Here is a 20,476-nt window from a genome sequence, read left to right as displayed (position 1 = left end):
TCTGTAAACTTATTAGTTTTGTTTTCAGTTTTGTTTTCATTGCCTAAAGGGATTTCTTTGGTTGTTATCAACAGCCGGTAAAATTTTCAAATCAACAGCACCTTTAGAAATATACTTACAGAGAAAAATGGTGACGTGTTCAATACTTATTTCCCTCACTGTAATAAAAGTTCATTTTGACATAATATATGTGTGTATAATATATATACTATATGTATATGTGATATTAATGCATGTGTGTATTTATACATACACATAATAAATATACACAATTACACAAAACTTTTATTTTTTTGATGCGATTGAGATTAGCATCTCTAAAAGCATATATTATAATACAAAAGAGTTAAATTATAACAATATTGAACATTATTCCTATTTTTATTGTATTCTTGATCAAATTAATGCATTGGTGAGCAGAAAATGCTGCGGTCAAAAACACTTTTACCGGATAATTCCTCATATAATGAGTAGTCTTCAATGAGGCGTAACTTTGCTTGACATTATTTTTGTATGGAACTTTTACATCGCACATACATAGAGCTCAGTCAAAAACTGTTTAGTCCTGGATTATGGCTTTTGGTATAGTCAAATCTTTTGTTTCTACCTTCAAATGTACAGCTGTTCTGTTTATATGTACTTTATGCATCTCCTGACGTAATAGTCATTTATTTGTACTTCTACTCTTTATTTGGTTTAACATTATTCGTGTTTTTTTTTTTATTTATGTATGTATTTATTTATTCATTAATTTATTGTATTGTATTTTTTACAGCAATCTTTTAAGTTCTGTTATTATCAACCCAGGCTCATTCTGAAAACGTAGTCCCGTGGACGTTTTTGGAAACCGCGAAATACGTTTCGGGAGGTACATATTATTCGTGAATCCACGAGAGGCCACTTTGTGCGCTTTTTCAAATCTCAAACGTCTCTAACAAGTGCTGTTCGTGTCCGTGCTGTTCTCGCGTAAACCCACCGGAGGCCGCTACTGAGTAACTGTCTGTCTGACTGACAAAATGATTGACTCTGCGACCAGCCAATCGGCCGACCCACCCTCCTCCTCCTTCCCTAAACCTAACGAGTTTTACCGATTGACCCACCCGCCCGCTTACTTCCCTAAACCCAAGCAACAATTTACAACAGCCGTCCAGAAAAAGAAAAGCCCTCGGTTGATTTTGACCACGTTTTCAGATTTCACCACGTTCTCTCCCTGTTATGAACTCGTTCACTTTATTTTTTGGATTCTGTTTTTGTCCTACCTGATTTCTGGAACCGCTCCTTTCCGGACTCGCACTCGGTCGTCGTAAATGAAGGGGACACTACACTGTCAGTGGGTGCCGTCTTTCGGATGAGACGTTAAACCGAGGTCCTGACTATCTGTGGTCATTAAAAATCCCACAGCACTTCTTGTGAAAGAGCAGGGGTGTAACCCCGGTGTCCTGGCCAAAGTCCCTCTATCGGCCCTAACGATCATGGCCTCCCAATCATCCCCTTCAACCGAATTGGCTCTATCACTGTCTCTCCACTCCTCCAACAGCTGGTGTGTGGTGAGCGCACTGGCGCCGTTGTCCTGTGGCTGCCGTCGCACCATCCAAGTGGATGCTGCACACTGGTGGTGGTGTGGAGAGACTCCACTCATGATTGTGAAGCGCTTTGGGTGTATGGCCATACACAATAAATGCGCTATATAAATACACATTACATTACATTACATTGTGGTCAGCTCTTCTCTGCGTCTCTACTCCGCCGACGTACACGACGAGCTAACTGGACAAGCTGGTTGCGACGGGAATGACCTCCACACGGAAGTAAATGGTCTGCCGGTAAGTGCGAAAAAATAACGGCGTCATACCGTCCCGTAGCGTTCGCTTAAAAGATGAAATGCAGCCATACATGCCTCCGGCTACATAAATCGCGGTCTCCAGAAACATCCGCGGGACTACGTTTTCAGAATGAGCTTGGGTTGGTTATTATAGAAGAAGTCTACCTAGGTGAAGGGGGGGGTTGTTTTACGATATAGTCGTATACTGCATTCTTCCTATATTAAACAAAAACCAAAATAATAAAAACAACTGTTCACAAAAAAACACTTTTAAACAGTTGCATAATAAACTGATGGTGCATCTAAAAACTGATGTTCTTAGTAGATTAAACTAATGTTTGAACTGAATTCTGCAGAGATAATCTACAACAATCTAGATCAACTTAACACCTCTGCAGTGAAAACTGTTACACTTTATGTGTGACGATTCCACAAAGGCTCCTTAGATGCAGTTCTTTTGCCAGACTGACCCTGTTGAACTCTGACCTTTGACCCCTAACCTGTGATTTCACAGGCACATGAAAGAGGAAGTGACCCACAAGGGAAGGATTTCAATTATGATTGGCAGGATAGACGATGCGCCCTGAACCCCCACTGTGTATGTAGACATGTTTGTGTGAGTGCCTTTGTCTGACAGCTGCTTAAAACATTACCTGGTGACCACAAAAAAAACACACACTTTTATCTCTCATGCACACACACACACTGTCCTAGACTCCCTTAGGATACCCGTACCTGAGTCAGGAAGTGAAACGTCTCACCGCAGAGTTTCTCATCCAATCAGCACAGCAGAAACCCCAGCCAGACTGACCTCACAGTTAGTAAGCCACCGCAAACAGATGAGTGAGAAACAGTGTGTGTGTCCCAGCTCAATGTGTTTGTGTGTGTTGCAGAAAATGACTCATATATGTGTCAAGCATCTCCTGTGCCTCATAAACACTGTGTGGGCGAATATTTGTAAATCGAAGCAACCAAAATCTTACCCATGTCATTTAAAAATGGTATTTTGGATGAAAATCTGCATAGGAAATGTGTTAAAGTGAATACCTCAGTGATGTAAAATAACCGATAAGTGAAGTCAAAGCAGTTTTAGAAGAGAACAGAGTAACTTTGAAGGACTAATCTGACAAAAATATTGAAAAATATGCATAGAGACATCTAAGGCTGTCTCTAAAATTAAAATAAAATACAATGAATACTTGTTTAAATGATCATCCATGAGATAATTAAAAGTCTATGCCTTGTCCTCATATAAAGTCAAAGTGTGTGTGTGGTGTCAATAGAGTATTTAGCTCTCAGGTTTCCCTTTTCCAGGCCTAGTTATTTAGTGAGTGGAATTTTCTCAATGGTGGCAACCACATGTACACACAAACCTGTAAACTCACACACACCAACACACACTATGTACACAGACGACTAAAAAGCCCCATCCTTGCGTACAACAACCCTTCTCTTTCTTTTCTTACTTCAGTAATAGGGGAGTGGAAAATTCCTTCCATTCAGCACACAGTGATGGACATTGATGAGGAGGAACATGACCTCTGCTCCACAATACCATCTTTCTCCATTTCACTTTTCCTTTTAAGCCTAAAATACAAGCTTGTGTTAAACTCTGAACGTAAATAATCCCGAAATAAGCACAAATCTCCCACAAAGTTCTTTACATTGCTGGTGATAGTGTATTGTATGGCGCACCCTAGCGGATGAATGCGAAAGTGCAGGTTAAATGCACTTCAGTTTAAAGCGGACCCATCACCGGCGTCAGAAAACAAACGAACAGCGGTAGACGGAGCCGACCAGACCGCACAAGATGCAGAAAAGCAAATGAACCAAAGGTATGATTATGAAACGGACAGTTGATTGGTTAATTCAGCGTATCGGCACTGCGACAATACATGGCACAGCGAGGACGTGAAACACCTGTTCACCAGCTAGTGTAAATATATCAGTGCGCACCTCAGCAAGGACTAGATTTGTAAGCGGAAGGATTTATGCAAATCTTATGATTTGATTGAGCATCTTACGACTTCTACATACATCCAAACTTGCTGGAAGGATTCAAGATCGATTCTTAGGCCCTAACTCTATTTTGCTACTTATTTGTTTGTTTTAAAATACCGTATTTCTAGCTTTTATGGCACAAGCAATGTATTTAGGCTTTTATGTGACTGACTGGATAACATATTTGTATTAACAAAACATATCCACAAGTTAAACCGTCTGAAAATTTGTAAAACATACCGTGTATGAACATTAACTTGTCTTCAACACTAACAAGCCACCATGGAACGTACCATGGTTGTTAGTTTGTGTGATAAAAATAAACACTGGAGAACGTTATGCAATGAATGGAAGCGTAACACCCATTCAGGTAGGCTACAGTTCAAAGCACTCTGTATGCGTGGTGCAAGAAATGTTAGCTATTACATCGAAGTGTTCTATCGGCTATTCTGAGACCTGAACAAGTTCATTCATTCATTCATTCCTGACGTGTCCACTCGCACCCTAAGCATCCGCGCCGCGGTTGAGGGTGTGAGGAACGGAAGTTTTGTTTGTTTAGCGTCACTGTGCGGTTTACACTGTGATCCTTGGTGGCAAATGCACACGTAGGCTACACACACACACACACACACACACACACACACACACACACACACACAAACAAACACACACACCGAGACTATTTTGAACTGACGCGTCCAAAACGCTTTCAAGAATAGCCTACTGTGTTCAAGAGCACCAAGAATCACCCGGTGCGTGTTCAAATATACCAGAAGCGATATTCGTGGATTTTATTCTATCTAAGATTCTTGGATCTTGTGAACTAAACTACTCAAAGACTTTTCAGAAATATTCTAACGCGACGAGAAAACTATTCTGAACCTACAGCGCGACGAATGCTGTTTGATTCAAAGAATCACCAAAAAGAGCCGATTCCTTTAAGTGAATCCCGAAAAAAATCGTGATTAATTGAATGGCCAATAATTGTTGGTCTTACAGTGAATCAAAACAATAGGCTACCGATTGTAAATATGACAGCTTGTAGATTAACATGCACGTTTCAACTGAAATGACAGATTTTTTACTGAATGATTAATTGAATGAATGAAAAGTTAGTTATCACACACTGAACAATAATTTGCAAAATTGTTGCAAACAATTTAGATGTGTTGATTTAAACAATCAAATTACATTTAGCAATGTTCAACGAAATATATTGTTTAAATTTAGCCCAAATAAATTGTGTACAGCCACTTAATATTTAAAAAAGTAAATCCGAGGAATCATCTATGAAACATTTTTTTTTTCAGTGAAAGTCAGCACAAAAGTAAAAAATAAAAAAATGAGAATTGTAGCCTATTATAAAACTGAAACTATATGGCACCAAATGGAAATTTCCCAAACATGTCTGTTCTCAATTGCAATCAAATAAAAAAGAGCCTATAAGACCAGAAACATTGGCGTCCCTATAGGCTAGAATAGCCTAAAATAAAATAAAAAAAACAAGAATTTAAAGCTAGATAAATGGATCTTTCTAGAGGTTTAAATAAACCCAAAGACCTGAACCACAGTCAAGACCATAATAATACGAGCTATGCTGTGCGCAGAGGCTTTATTTTTAACTGACCTGGCAGTTCTCGGACCTCTCCAGAAACCTATGCTGCCTGTGCGTAATGATGGCAGAGATGGCCCGAGCAGCACATCTCTGCCGGCACACCTGGAGGCTTTCAGTTCAGGATCTGTTTCTGTTCAGATCTGAACTCTGGCCAAGCAACACAGGTAGCGAACAAGCGTCCATTCAGCGGGCACCAACACACACACAACCCCGCGCGCGCCCTGCGCAAACATCCAGCCACCAAGCGCTCTTTGTCTCCTGGGTTCCCGGGGTGCCCGACCTGCGTTAAGTAACGTTAGGTGTACCTGGTACGAGGTAAAACTGCAACTTACTTTGCCACCAGACGAGAGGTTCTGCGGACTCTCCTTCGGGTCGCTAAATTCATTTGTATTCATTTGTCCCGGCAGTCAAAATCCTGATCCGTTAATCTGCGTGCCCGAGAGCGCGAGCCGTCGTCTCATGCATCGGATAAACCGTGTTGCGGAATGAGCGCGATTTCCCACCGGTTTGCTGCGCGACACCACCATAAATCCCTCCCGTGGAGCGACGGGAATAATCCGCGGGCGATTCTGTCCGGTCCTGCCCGGGCGCTGCATGCATTTACGCCGGGTTGGCAACTGCAGCTACGGCGGCTACTGGATGTTTGGTGCTTGGGGGGTTTGAGGAGTCAGGAGTGGAAGTTTTCATCCTTTTTCCTTTTTTAAATAGCAGTTTGGAGAGCAGCTGTGGCAAGCGCCGGGTGTCGGGTTACACTGCAAGCCGTACATAACCGCCCCTTGTGGGAGGGCACACCGGGGCACCTCGGCCCCTGCCAAGGTTAGGCTATACAGCAATGGGCTTTTCACACTTTTTAGATATTAACCCAGGGTCAGTTTTAAGGCAGGATTAACGCGGGACTCTCTTGTTCTACGTTGAACTGATTTAAGAAAGTCAAAAACTTACTTTCACAAAAAAATGGGTCATTATATTTGCAAAAAAAAAAAAGAATAAATAAATAAATAATAGGTAACTTGTTTTAAGCTATTTATATGGGCAGGTTTTAAACAAACAAATTACTTTATTAATAAATAGTTAAGTAAATTGCACCTATTAGTTCACAAAATGCACTTACCTTAAAATATTTGCAAATCCAAATAACTACTTTTCAGTGCATTCATGCAGTTTCATATGTAGATTTTAAAAAATTATGTTATTTATTGTTTTTTTTAAATAAATGTACACAATACAGAAAAATAAACAGTCCAAAAAAAGAAGAAAAAAACATCCCAAACACTTGTTTTCCCTATGAGGCACATAGCTAACAGTCTGCAAACATTATAGGGCTCAAGTCCTCAAGTGTCATACAAATGCACAGCAAGAATATAGCATACACAACATTATAGTAGTAAAAAAATGAATAAATAAAAAAAGTATGAAAAAAAAAGTAAAAAAAAAATATATATATATGTGTGTGTGTGTGTGTGTGTGTGTGTGTGTGTGTGTGTGTGTGTGTGTGTGTGTGTGTTAAAAGGTACATTCATTTTCTTTTTGGCTTAGTCCCTTTATTAATTGCCAATTTATCCAGCACGTTTTACAAAGCGGATGCCATTTCAACTGCAACCCCTCACTGGAAAACACCCATACTCTCTCATTTACACACATACACTCAAACATTCAAACACAGCTGATCCAGTAGTGTCTAGTCTTGAACACCTTGATTATTTGGATAATCTGTGTTTGATAATGGTTGGAGTAAAACTGTACAGAGCTGCGGCTCTCCAGGAATTGAGTTTGAGACCTATGCACTACGGACAATTTAGTTTACCCAATTCACCTGTACCGCATGTCTTTGGACGTTGGGGGAAACCGGAGCACCCGGAGGAAACACACGTCAACACGGGGAGAACATGCAAACTCCACACAGAAGTGCCAACTGACACAGCTGAGGCTCGAACCAGCGACCTTCTTGTTGTGAGGCGACAGCACTACCCACCACGCCACCGCAAGAAGTGAAGCATAACCATTCAATGTATAATAATTAGTAGATTTTGAGGGCTTTTCATAACATGTTGTTTCAGATTAGCTGGAAGGAAACATTAAAAGGTCAATTCTGTCATTATATATTCAGGATCACTTGTTCCACACAAAAGAAGAAGACATTTTAAGGAAACCAGAAATGGTGCCATTGACGTCCATAGTCATTTTTTCTATTGTGGAAGTCAGTAGCTAATGGACAGGGGTGGCCATCCCTGTTCCTGGAGAGCCACCTTCCTGCAGATTTCAGTTGCTACCCATATCAAACACACCTGAACCAATTAATTAGGACCTGAACACCACGTGATAATTACAGGCAGGTGTGTTTTATATGGGTTGCAACTGAAATCTGCAGGAAGGTGGCTCTGCGGGAACAGGGTTGGCCACCCCTGCTATAGGTCAGTGACTTTAACATTCTTCAAAATATCTTCTTTCGTGTTCAACAGGAAAATAAAGTTTCAAATCACTTGAGTTTAAATCAATAAGTAAATCTTATTGTTTTGGTGAACTATCCCTCTAAGTGTTTAATAAACTATAGTATGGCTGCACGATATTGGAAATATTTGACATTGCAATATTTTTTTTTCTCTGCAACACGAGTACAGTTTCACCAGACGACTTGAATAGCTCTATTTTAAAAGTCATTTATTTAGATTTATCAGGATTATTTTGTAGGGGAGTGAATCATGTGAAGGCCTATATATTCATTCATTCATTTATTTTCTTGTTGGCTTAGTCCCTTTATTAATTCGGGGTTGCCACAGCAGAATGAACCGCCAACTTATCCAGCACATTTTTAAGCAGTGGATGCTCTTCCAGTCGCAACCCATCTCTGGGAAAGGCCTATATATTATTTTACATAAGTATAATAAACTAAATTCATAAACAATTATTCATTTCTTCATTTTCTTGTCGGCTTAGTCCCTTTAATAATCTGGGGTCACCACAGCGGAATGAACCGCCAACTTATCCAGCATATATTTTAGGCAGTGGATGCCCTTCCATCAACGGGAAAATAAACAAACACAATGGAGCAAAAGTTAAAGTGAAATAAACAGTGCTTTACGGGTTTCTGAGAAGTCTTATTCAGGTAGATACAGTGAATATTTACATGTAAACTAACTGTGCTTAGTGCTCATCATATAAATAATCAAATAAAATTGATCTTTATTAAAGTTATAAAGGGGTGACATGGTGGCTCAGTGGTTAGCACTGTCGCCTCACAGGAAGAAGGTTGCTGGTTCGGCTGAGTTGGCATTTCTGTGTAGATGTTCTCCTCATGTTGGTGTGGGTTTCCACCGGGTGCTCCGGTTTCCCCCACAGTCCAAAGACATGCAGTATAGGTGAATTGAATAAACTAAATTGGCCGTAGTGTGTGAGTGTGAATGCAAGAGTGTGGGTGTTTCCCAGTGCTGGGTTGCGGAGTGGCATCCACTGCGTAAAACATGTGCTGAATAAGTTGCCGGTTTATTCTGCTGTGGCGACCCCTGATTAGGAGACTAAGCAGAAAAGAAAATGAATGAATGAAAGTTACACATGCTACACTTTCTTGTGCCTGAATGCTTTAAACTCTATTCAAATGCTTGCATATACAGTCACAGGCCTTAAAAAAACATATACATATGACAAACTTTCATTTATTGTGGTTCAATTCTCCACAAATGTGTTTTGACCTGTGGTTCTTGGTCAACTATAATGCTAAATCAATATTCCATATGTTGTGATGTGACAATTGCGTGCGATACCAATGCTGAAACAGCTGGAAAATAATAATAAGCTGGGAATAATATTTCTAAAGGAGCTGTTGACATAGAATTGAATCAGATTTTGGTGAAAACCCAAACAATACAAACATGAAAATAAATTTGTTGGCCATTCTAGCTTGATTTTCTTTCTCTGCAAGCATTTGAGAGTTTCCTTGGCTGTGTTTTGGATTAATGTCTTGCTGAAATGTCCACCCTGATTTTATCTTCATCTTCCTGCTAATATAGATGTTGGACTGAAGCAGCTGATATTCATTTACACTGAGGAAGAGCAGAGGGTTGCTGAAGAACTGCTGATCTATCTTCAGCTGCTGTCTGGGCTTTCACTGCCTTTAACACCTCACTTTCTTCATGTGTTCAATACTTATAACTTCATTTGTAAACTAATTAGTTTTGATTTCTTCGCGGATATGGATTTCTTTGGTTGCTATAAACATCTGGTGAAAACGTCAAGTCAAAATCACCTTTAGAAATATGTTTTCTGAGGAAAATGGTGACGTGTTCAATACTCATTTCCTTCGCAGTATATTGTTCAGCACTACACTGTAGTATATGTAGATTTCAATTACAGAAGTTCAACTCTGCTCATGCACAGAGTCAGAAACTTGGACTCCACATGCATTCAAAACACACCAAGTTCTTGTCATCATCCAATACATTTTTGATAGCTAAAATGCACAGTTTTTTTTATACTTATATATTTAATTTTTTTTTTTTTAACTTTGAAATACATAAATTATTGTAAAAAATTCATATTTGTAAAAAAAAAAAACATCTTTCTGTGACTGTATGAATCTTATGAATATTTAATGAGCTGATTACTGAGACAGTCTGTGATTGGATGTAAAAAATTAAGAACACAGACTTCAAAAACAGGCAACGTAGGCTCATTCTAAAAAGGTAGCCCTATACACATTTCTGGAGATCACAAATTATGTAGCCAGAGGTACGTATGGGTGCATTTCGTCTTAAAAATGAATGCTAGGGGGAGGTATGACGCCATTCTTTCTCATGCTAGTAGCTGACTGCTTATCACTGTATGAACCGCTTTCCCACTGTTACCAGTTTGTGCAGTTAACCCGCCATGTATGACGGTGGACTTGAGACGCAAAAAAGAGTTGACTAAGATGATGGGATTCGAGTTCGGTAAAGAATTGTTCCAGAAAGCCAAAAAAACTATTTATAATAGGGTGAGAGTGTGGTAAACTCTGAAAACGTGATGTAAATTCAAACAAGGGCTTTCCTTTTTCTGTATTGCTTTTGAAAACACTATTGGTTGGGTTTAGGAAAGGAGGACGATGGGTCAGTTGGTTGGTCAGTCAGTCAGTCAACAGCGGTCTCTGGTGGATGTACACGAGAACAGCAGGCGCTAATGGCACTAGCGAGAGAAATTTGAGATCTTAAAAAGTGTAAACAGCGACCTCTAGTGGATTTACATGAAAACAGCAGGTGCTAATGGCACTAGCGAGAGAAATTTAAGATCTCAAAAAGCAAAAACAGCAGCCTCTGGTGGATTCACATGAAAACAGCAGGCGCTAATGGCACTGGCGAGGGAAATTTGAGATCTCAAAAAGCCTAAACAGAGGCCTCTGGTAGATTTACAGGAGAACAGCAGGAGCTAATGGCACTAGCGAGAGAAATTTGAGATCTCAAAAAGCGTAAACAGCGACCTCTGGTGGATTTACAGGAGAACAGCAGGCGCTAATAGCACTAGTGAGAGAAATTTGAGATCTCAAAAAGCTTAAACAGTGACCTCTGATGGATTTACATGAGAACAGTAGGCGCCAATGGCACTAGCGAGAGAAAATTAAGAACTCAAAAAGCAAAAACAGCAGCCTCTGGTGGATTTACATGAAAACAGCAGGCACTAATGGCACTGGCGAGGGAAATTTGAGATCTCAAAAAGCTTAAACATTGACCTCTGGTGGATTTACATGAGAACAGTAGGCGCCAATGGCACTAGCGAGAGAAATTTGAGATGTCAAAAAGTGTAAACAGTAGCCTCTGGTGGATTTACACTAGATCAGCAGGCACTAATGGCACTAGCGAGTGCAAATTGAGATCTTAAAAAACCTAAACAGAGGCCTCTTGTGGATTCGCAAAAACTGCAAGAAAAACGTAGCTCCTGGGACGTATTTTTCGATCTCCAGAAATGTATATAGGGGTATGTTTTTAAGACATGTTTGAGCATGGGTTGAAAACCAGGGTTCGTAAGTTTAAAGGAGGTGCTAAAACACTTCCAAAATGACTTTTCAAACCTTGTGAACCTTAAAAGAGCCTGATGTTCTGGCTGCTATACCTCTGAAACGTGCTTTGTACTAAATGATTTAAGCATGAAGACAAACATTTCAGGCATTTTGAGTTTCTCTATGGCTTGTTCAGAAGAGAAACAGGACTGAAATGTTACCGCGTAAAGCATTTCCTCTAATTATGCGCATTTTGGATGCGTAACCACCACTTAAACCTGACAATTTGCCATGGATATTTAGCAGAGTGAATTTAAGTTGCTGTAAAGATACAGATTGTGATCTAAATATGTACCACACGCCCACATCCAGGCCAGCACACGTCCCACCCTGTAAACTCCACTGTATTTAAGTATACATTTCTACTGTACCACACAGACACACACACACACACACACACACACATACGGTTAGCCATCAACAAGAGTGCATTTTTCCCTCCATCAATCACTTGACATTCTTTCATCTTCATGCTCCATGTGAACATCAGTTCAGCGTTTATTTCTGTCTGTCACTAATAGATCGTGCAAACACAGAAAACACAGGAGATGAGCCCACACACCTGGACACAGCCATAATACAGGCTTTTTAAAGGAGATTTACAGTAAGATAGAAGCTCCACTTTAATCCAATGACATGAAATCAGTACGACTGGGTTTAACAGAGCGTATAACATATTACAACATAAAACACCTAAGCAGAACACGGTTAAGTCGACATGAAATAAAATTTGATCCTGTTTACCTTCTTGATACAAGGGGCTGGTTTTATCACAAGATTCATTAGAACAAGTTATTTCAAGTTTTAAAAAAGTTTGCATTTGTAACCTTTGATTAAAATGTAATGAAGTTTCAGCAGACATCACATCCTCTGCACAGGTGGGGGAAATATTAACTAGGAGACAAATATATAATTTATTATGTATTAAAAGCATACTAAAAGGCAAAGTGCCTACTTTTATAGACTGAAAAAAATATATTCTGCTGTTTGTTCAAACTACTTATTTAAATTTAGCTGAAACAACAAAATGTTTGAGATTATTTTGCGACAACTTCATTGTTTTATGTTAAACTCATTTAAATTTGTAAAAAAGCAAATGAAGTTAACTTAACAAATTTGTGTTGGAACATCATGAAGGCATTATGTGGAGCATTTTTTGCAGTATATAAAATGTATTTGACTTAGCTTAAAATATAATTAATTAATTAAACATAAATACAAATAAAATAAAATAAATATAAAAAAATAAAATAACAAATTAAATATTTAATTTAAAAACTCATAATTAAATTAATTTAAATTAAATGAATAAATAAATAAATAAAATTAAGTTAAATTAAATAGATTATTTAATTAAAAATAATTAATTTAAATAAGTAAATAAAAAAAAACAAATTAAAAGCAAAATAAAAAATAAAATGTAATTAAATAAAAAATATAATAAAATTTAGGTAGGTTAACTAGGTTAACTACGCAAGTTCGGTTAATGAGGTTTATGTGCACAGACTTTTAACTTTCAGCCAGCCAGCCAGCCCAACAGCTTCCGGTAAACCGTTCTTCCATTATAAAATCACTACGTTTAAGATCTGTTTTCTTTAAAAATCAGCAATCTTCACTCCTTGATAGATTCAATTCAATTCAGCTTTATTTGTATAGCGCTTTTACAATGTAAATTGTGTCAAAGCAGCTTCACATTAATGGTCATAGTAACTGGATCAGGGTGGTTCAGTTTTTAGTGTTTAAGTTCAGTTCAGTTTAGCTCAGTTCAGTGTGGTTTGAAGTCATTACTGAGAGTTCAAACAACTGAAGAGCAAATTCATCGATGCGTAGCTTTACAGGTCCTGAACCAAGCAAGCCAGTGGCGACAGCGGAGAGGAAAAAAAAAATAAAAACTTCACCTGATAGGAGAGTGAAGAAAAAAAACCTTGAGAGAACCAGACTCGGTTCGGCACGACCATTTTAATTTCTCCGCTAGCCAAAAGTCTTGTGCAGAGCTGCAGTCTTAGCGGTGGAGGCTGGAAGCTGGCCTCAGCGAAGAGATGTAGAATATAAAGTGAGTCTCAAAACGAACAAGAAGCACTTCATTAAATTCCATTTTTTCCTGAGATCTTGTTAAAATATGAACTTTTCTTTTACTCCAGTACTTTCAATGGAGTTTCTGCGCTAGCCTGCAGCCACTGACGGCACTACAGTTGAAATCTAGTCTTTCATCTCCTTTTACGCTTGAACAACTAAATGAATGCTTAAGTCTACTTAACTGATTGCTTTTCAATTTCATTACAACATCAATGCTGTAAAAGAAACCTTATAAAAATCAAAATAGTCACAAAAACCTTTCACCAGAAGTTTACCAATGGCTGAAAAACTTTATCTGTGCGTTTGTGGTTTGTTATGAAATCACAATGATTTCTAAAGGGGGCTAATATTGACTTTAAATGTATTTAAATACATTTCAAACCAGCCCAAACTTAACGAAATAAGACTTTATCCAGAAGAAAAAATATAATAGGAAATACCATAAATATTTCCTATATATAGATTATCTCAACATTAATTCCATTCAAGCAAACATCAAGATCAGTTTAATTGAAAGCAGTACAATGCGCTGTTTTGTGAGAGAAATTACTGTAATGACGTTTTAATGAACCGTTTTTTGGCTTCTTTTGTGTTTATTTCCATCTGTCATTATTGTGGCACGAGTGTTGCTTTCCTACTCAAACATCATCTGTTGTTCATGTATCAGAGAATGTTAAGCCCGTGTCCACAGATCAGACTAATTTTCCCGGCTAATCCTCTTTATGAACTAATCCGTCATCTCACCCCAGTGTTTTCCCAGAGCTTGGGCCCTATAGAGCCTATACCGTTCAACAGTTCAAAGGTCACCGGACTGCGTCTTTCAGGCTCAAACAAGTGCACTACTGTTCAAAAGTCTTGGTCAGAATGATTTTTTTAAGCAAAATAAATCTATTACAGATGCTTTCAACTGATTTAATCCTAATTTAATTCAATATATTCTGAACTAAAGGTGATAGTTGATATTAAATAAGAAATGGAAGGTGAATGCATTGCATTGTGGGGTGCAGTATTACCTCCCTTCTTAAACCAAACTGTATTATTGACGCTTTAAGGCAAATGGTTTTAAACGGGTAAAATTAAATAAAATGTCATTCAATTAAAAAAAAAAAAAATTCAGTTGAATTTGAATAAATTAAAATAAATTAAAAATAAAGTAAAATAAACTAAAATTAAATTAAACTAAATTAAATAAAAATAAATAAAATAATATAAATAAAATTTAAACTAAAACAAATTAAATAAATTAAAATTAAATAAAATTAAAATTGAACAAAATTTTATTAAAATTACACAAGAAACGAAAGTTGAACTTTAGCTAATTGCATTGGATGCAAGTTTAGTAGGGTTAATATAAAAGCAAGTTACCATGAGATTTAAAAAAAATAAAAATCAATTGCAATCTATTCCAACTCTATTGCAATTTTCCAGAAAGGGACATTACCAGTTATTTCTCAGAATGCTGCTCTGTGTGAATGCAGAAGGCAAACTGCCAGAAAGAGCGCGTTCACATTTACAACGCGCTGACATAGACGTCTTCTATGACCAATCAGGCACATCCACATCTGCAGTTTATGAAAATAAACAGCTTAAAATCCTTCCCCAGACAAGATTAGGCCGCTGCTAGCTACTCACATAACATTTCTATGTACTGACATGATGATAAACCGCTGTGAGTTTACCCGCGTGACGCCTGTGCATGTGAAAAAGGGCTCCTGTGAGCAGTGTTGGGTACGTTACTTTGAAAAAGCAATAGATTACAAATTACTGACTACTACAGGAATATTGTAATCTGATTACATTCCTATTTACTTCATGTAACAAGTAATCAGATTACTAATGACTTTACTTTTAAAATATATTAAATATACCTACAAAAAAAATACTAAATATACTGCAACTCTTCGAGTCATTTGAGATTGACTGAAAAACATTACAATGGGGTGATCTCAAACAGCTTCACAAAGAGGGTCTAACTCGGTACTTGTGAGGTGTACCTAATAAAGTGGCCGGTGAGTGTACTAGTGAGGTGTACCTAATAAAGTGGCCGGTGAGGGAACATTGTAAAAGAGCTATGTAAACAAAGGTGAATTGAATTGTTTGATGTTCAGTCCGCTTAAATTTGTAGAAACTAATAAGTGAACTTAATTCCTTCATGTTGTCTTAACACAAATCGATGGTGTGGAATTTAGTATATACCTTCTGCCTCAGGCTACACACACTTCGAAAGCAGATACACACTCTCTGTTGTCCTCACTTAGGTTTTTTTTTACGCTTTAGTACCTCCTCCTGCATTTCAGTCCGTGTTTTATTCAGCATTGCGCTTAAATTACAGCTTAGCTTGTGTGTATGGCTGTGTGTGTGTGTGTGTGTGCTTTAGTGTACCACCCAGACTGCTTTGATTATGCTCGTGCTGACCCAAAGCTTTAATTACAGTCCAAACCAAATGATCCCAACACTCCACAAATAACCCGGCCAGGCCAGATCAAACGCTCACACACCATCATTAAGCAGGACACGCCCCTAAAAACTGCAGCGCCACGCCCTGAGCCAATCACAGAGCAGCGTGAGCCGATCTACCGAGGAAAAGAAAACAGAAAATAACTTATAATACTCACAGACTGACAAATGATGAAAAGACCTTTCCACAAATGAGCAAATAACGATCCACTCTCAGCCTCAAATGGCTACTTAATCATCGGATTTCAGTCAGATAATGATAAATGTGACCATTTCAAGTGTTTTGAAAATTAGGTATATGCACAAAAAAGGTAATTACAGTCAGTATTCATTCATGCTGGTGTTTGCCCATCCAAAATGGGATTATCTTGCTTTAGTAAACAGCATTAAGTTAATAAATTAAGAAATGGCAGCTGGAAACGGCTGTTCGTAATGGATTCTGTGCGAGTGCTTTGTTTTATCAGCTGTTCTGTGTTTTGAGTGCTGACCGCAGATCATCAGGATAATAGTGGTGTAAATGATATGAATTGGCCTGGCAGATGCTTTTCTTGCTATTCTTATTGTGCTGAAGACAAATAGATCCTTCAGCGATTCAGTAGCAGGTAAATGAGTTGATTAATTCACACGGCATGGTCGAAAAGTGCCAAAATGAACATGCTGGAATGATCTCATTCATCTAAAGACAATAAAAGACTCTAAGGAGTTCACTGATATCAACAAGTGGAAAAAATAAACGAAGTACAATAAAATTAAAAATGTAATTAAATTAAAAAAGTAAAAAATGAAATGAAATTAATTTAAACTAAATTAAATTGAAATTAAAGCTAAATTAAAAAAGGATACATTAAAAATGAATAATGAAATTAAACAAATAAAAAAAATGTAAAACGAATTTAAATAAATTCTAATTTATATTATTTTATTATTATAAATATTATATTAAAATTAAAATATTCACACGGCATGGTCAAAAAGTGCCAAAATGAACATGCTGGAATGATCTCATTCATCTAAAGACAATAAAAGACTCTAAGGAGTTCACTGATATCTACAAGTGAAAGTAAAATAAAATAAAAAATGTGATTAAATTAAAAAAGTAAAAAATGAAATGAAATTGATTTCAACTGAAATTAAATTTAATTAAAATTAAAGCTGAATTAAAAATATACATTAAAATATTAAATTAAATAAATTAATAATAAAATAGAAAAAAATTAATTAATTAAAATAATAATAATAATAATAATAATAATAAATAAAATAGTATTAATATTAAAAACTTTATAAAATTTTTAGACATGCAAATTTGAGATAAATATGTCGGAATGAGACTTTTTTCAGTTTATATGTACTGTACATGGGTCAAAAACAGAAAGGGGTCATCAAAACAGTATAAAATATTAAAAACTAATATTGTTTTATTTATACTAGACAATGGAGCCCTATTTACATTATTACTTACTAGTCTCATTGTACTGAAGACAAATAGATCCTTCAGTAGCAGGTAAATGAGTTGATTAATTCACACGGCATGGTCGAAAAGTGCCAAAATGAACATGCTGGAATGATCTCATTCATCTAAAGACAGTAAAAGCCTCTTTAAGGAGTTCACTGATATCGACAAGTGAAAGTAAAATTAAATTAAAAATGTGATTAAATTAAAAAAGTAAAAAATTAAATTAAATTAATTTAAACCGAAATTAAATTTAATTCAAATTAAAGCTAAATTAAAAACATACATTAAAATATTTAATTAAATAAATTAATAATAAAATTGAAAAAAATTAATTAATTGAAATTATAATAATAATAATAATAATAATAATAATAATAAATAAAATATTAATAATATTAAAAGCTTTTTATAAAATTTTTAGACATGCAAATCTGAGATAAATATGTCGGAATGAGACTTTTTTCAGTTTATATGTACTGTACATGGGTCAAAAATAGAAAGGGGTCATCAAAACAGTATAAAATATTAAAAACTAATATTGTTTTATTTATACTAGACAATGGAGCCCTATTTACATTATTACTTACTAGTCTCATTGTACTGAAGGCAAATAGATCCTTCAGTAGCAGGTAAATGAGTTGATTAATTCACACGGCATGGTCGAAAAGTGCCAAAATGAACATGCTGGAATGATCTCATTCATCTAAAGACAATAAAAGACTCTTTAAGGAGTTCACTGATATCGACAAGTGGAAAAAACAAATGAAGTACAATAAAATTAAAAATCTAATTAAATTAAAAAAGTAAAAAATGAAATGAAATTAATTTAAGCTAAATTAAGTTTAATTGAAATTAAAGCTAAATTTAAAAAGATACATTAAAAATAAATAATTAAATTAAACAAATTAAAAATAAAAATGTAAAAAAGAATTCAAATAAATTCTAATTTAATTAAATAAAATATATATTATTATTATTATTATTATTAACTTTTCATAAATAATATAATATTTAGACATGCAAATCTGAGATAAATATGTCGGAATGAGACTTTTTTTCAGTTTATATGTACTGTACATGGGTCAAAAACAGAAAGGGGTCATCAAAAAAGTATAAAATATTAAAAACTAATATTGTTTTATTTATACTAGACAATGGAGCCCTATTTACATTATTACTTACTAGTCTCATTGTACTGAAGGCAAATAGATCCTTCAGTAGCAGGTAAATGAGTTGATTAATTCACACGGCATGGTCGAAAAGTGCCAAAATGAACATGCTGGAATGATCTTATTCATCTAAAGACAATAAAAGCCTCTTTAAGGAGTTTACTGATATCGACAAGTGAAAAAAATTAATGAAGTACAATAAAATTAAAAATGTAATTAAATTAAAGTAAAAAAAATGAAATGAAATTAATTTAAGCTAAATTAAGTTTAATTGAAATTAAAGCTAAATTTAAAAAGATACATTAAAAATAAATAATTAAATAAATGACAAATAAAAACGTAAAAAATAATTCAAATAAATTCTAATTTAATTAAATAAAAAATACATATTATTATTATTATTATTAACTTTTTATAAATAATATAATTTTTAGACATGCAAATCTGAGATAAATATGTCGGAATGAGACTTTTTTTTCAGTTTGTATGTACTGTTGTGCGTGAAAATACCAGTAGACCAGCCGTTTCTGAAACACTCAGACAAGCCCAACTGGCACCAACCAACATGCCACATTCAAAGACACTTAAATTACCTTTCTTCCTCCTTCTGATGCTCGGTTTGAACTGCAGCTGATCGTCTCAACCATATCTACATGCCTAAATGCATTGAGTTGCTGCATTGTGATTGGCTGATTAGAAATTTGCATTAACGAGCAGTTGGAAAATTGTACCTAAAAACAAGGCTGGTAAGTGTATACTTGTTATATAAAGGATCCACTTTAGATTCAACCTGCTAATTTTAACCCAAGTTGATACAGTATTTACCTCATTATACAGTCAAAAACATTAAAAGAACTTTGGTCAAAACTAATTGAGCAGACATTTACAGCAAAACCCTTAGGTGAGCTATAAAGTAATTCTGATGCTGGCTTTACCAACATAAAACATGGATAAATATGAAATCAGCAAAAGAAAAAAGAAAGAAAAAAGGAGGGTAAAAAGCGAAAGCAAAAGAAAGTAGTGCACCAGATTAGATAGCAGGGCCTCCACCCTTTAACATTGGTTTCTCGTGTTTAAGAGAGAAACACACACACACACAAACATATGCAGAAACACAAATATCCACATAAGACACACTTTCACTCCAAAAACACACATGCTTCACTCCACCCTGACAAACACACACACACACACACACACACACACACACACACACACACACACACACACCCAATGCTATATGCACTAAGCACTGGCAAAAAACCCTCACACACACACACACACATTTAAACACATACATGCACACACACCCACAGGCATTTCCAAGTGTGGCGCTCGAAACCAAAGTGTGGTTGCGTGTACAGCAATAATCACCAACCTGCTCTCTCATAACATCACCAGAATAACCTACACACATGATTTAGTCTTAACAGCACTAAAATAACTAACATACACACACACAACACATGTACTGCAGACATACATCGATGCAGTCATCTTAGTTCTATGAATAAAGTCAGTGCGAACACGCAAGTATAAACGGCGTCCTATATTTCGAGCTGAAGGCGGAAATGCAAACCTCATGGCGATGTGATTTGACAACGTAATGAGGCTTATGATTATTGTAATCATACTGTTATGTGGTAAACAAAGCGAGCAGACCATCTGAATTCAGCCCAGAGAGATGGGTGTTCACAGATTCATGTGTAAATTGGTTCATGTGCTATTTTAATATATATGGAAGACGCAGGATCTCATTTCTAAGAGAGAGTGTGTAAAGTGTGGCCAAAGACAGTTTTATTGCTTGGAAGTCGCTTCTTTTATTCAGTAAGGATGCACTGAAGTGACTAAGGGTGCT

At 36.2% G+C, this 20,476-nt stretch overlaps 1 protein-coding gene across 2 annotated transcripts in view; it reads right to left on the bottom strand.

The window, feature by feature from the left end:
* Positions 1–20,476, bottom strand: part of col27a1a (collagen, type XXVII, alpha 1a) — a 229,348-nt gene that overhangs the window by 154,392 nt on the left and 54,480 nt on the right. The window contains exon 1 of one of the 2 annotated variants that reach the window (NM_001163294.1): positions 5,771–5,823. The exons of the other annotated variant lie outside the window; for it this stretch is intronic. Coding sequence (NP_001156766.1) covers positions 5,771–5,823 — 53 coding nt within the window. Of the gene's footprint in view, positions 1–5,770; positions 5,824–20,476 lie in introns of those variants that run through there. 2 annotated transcript variants of the gene reach the window in all.

Source organism: Danio rerio, chromosome 21 (genome assembly GCF_052040795.2).
Source record: "Danio rerio strain M-AB ecotype USA chromosome 21, GRCz13ab, whole genome shotgun sequence".
NCBI lineage: Eukaryota > Metazoa > Chordata > Actinopteri > Cypriniformes > Danionidae > Danio > Danio rerio.
Note: the sequence above shows the minus strand (reverse complement) of the source record. Positions and strands in the feature narration are given on the sequence as shown.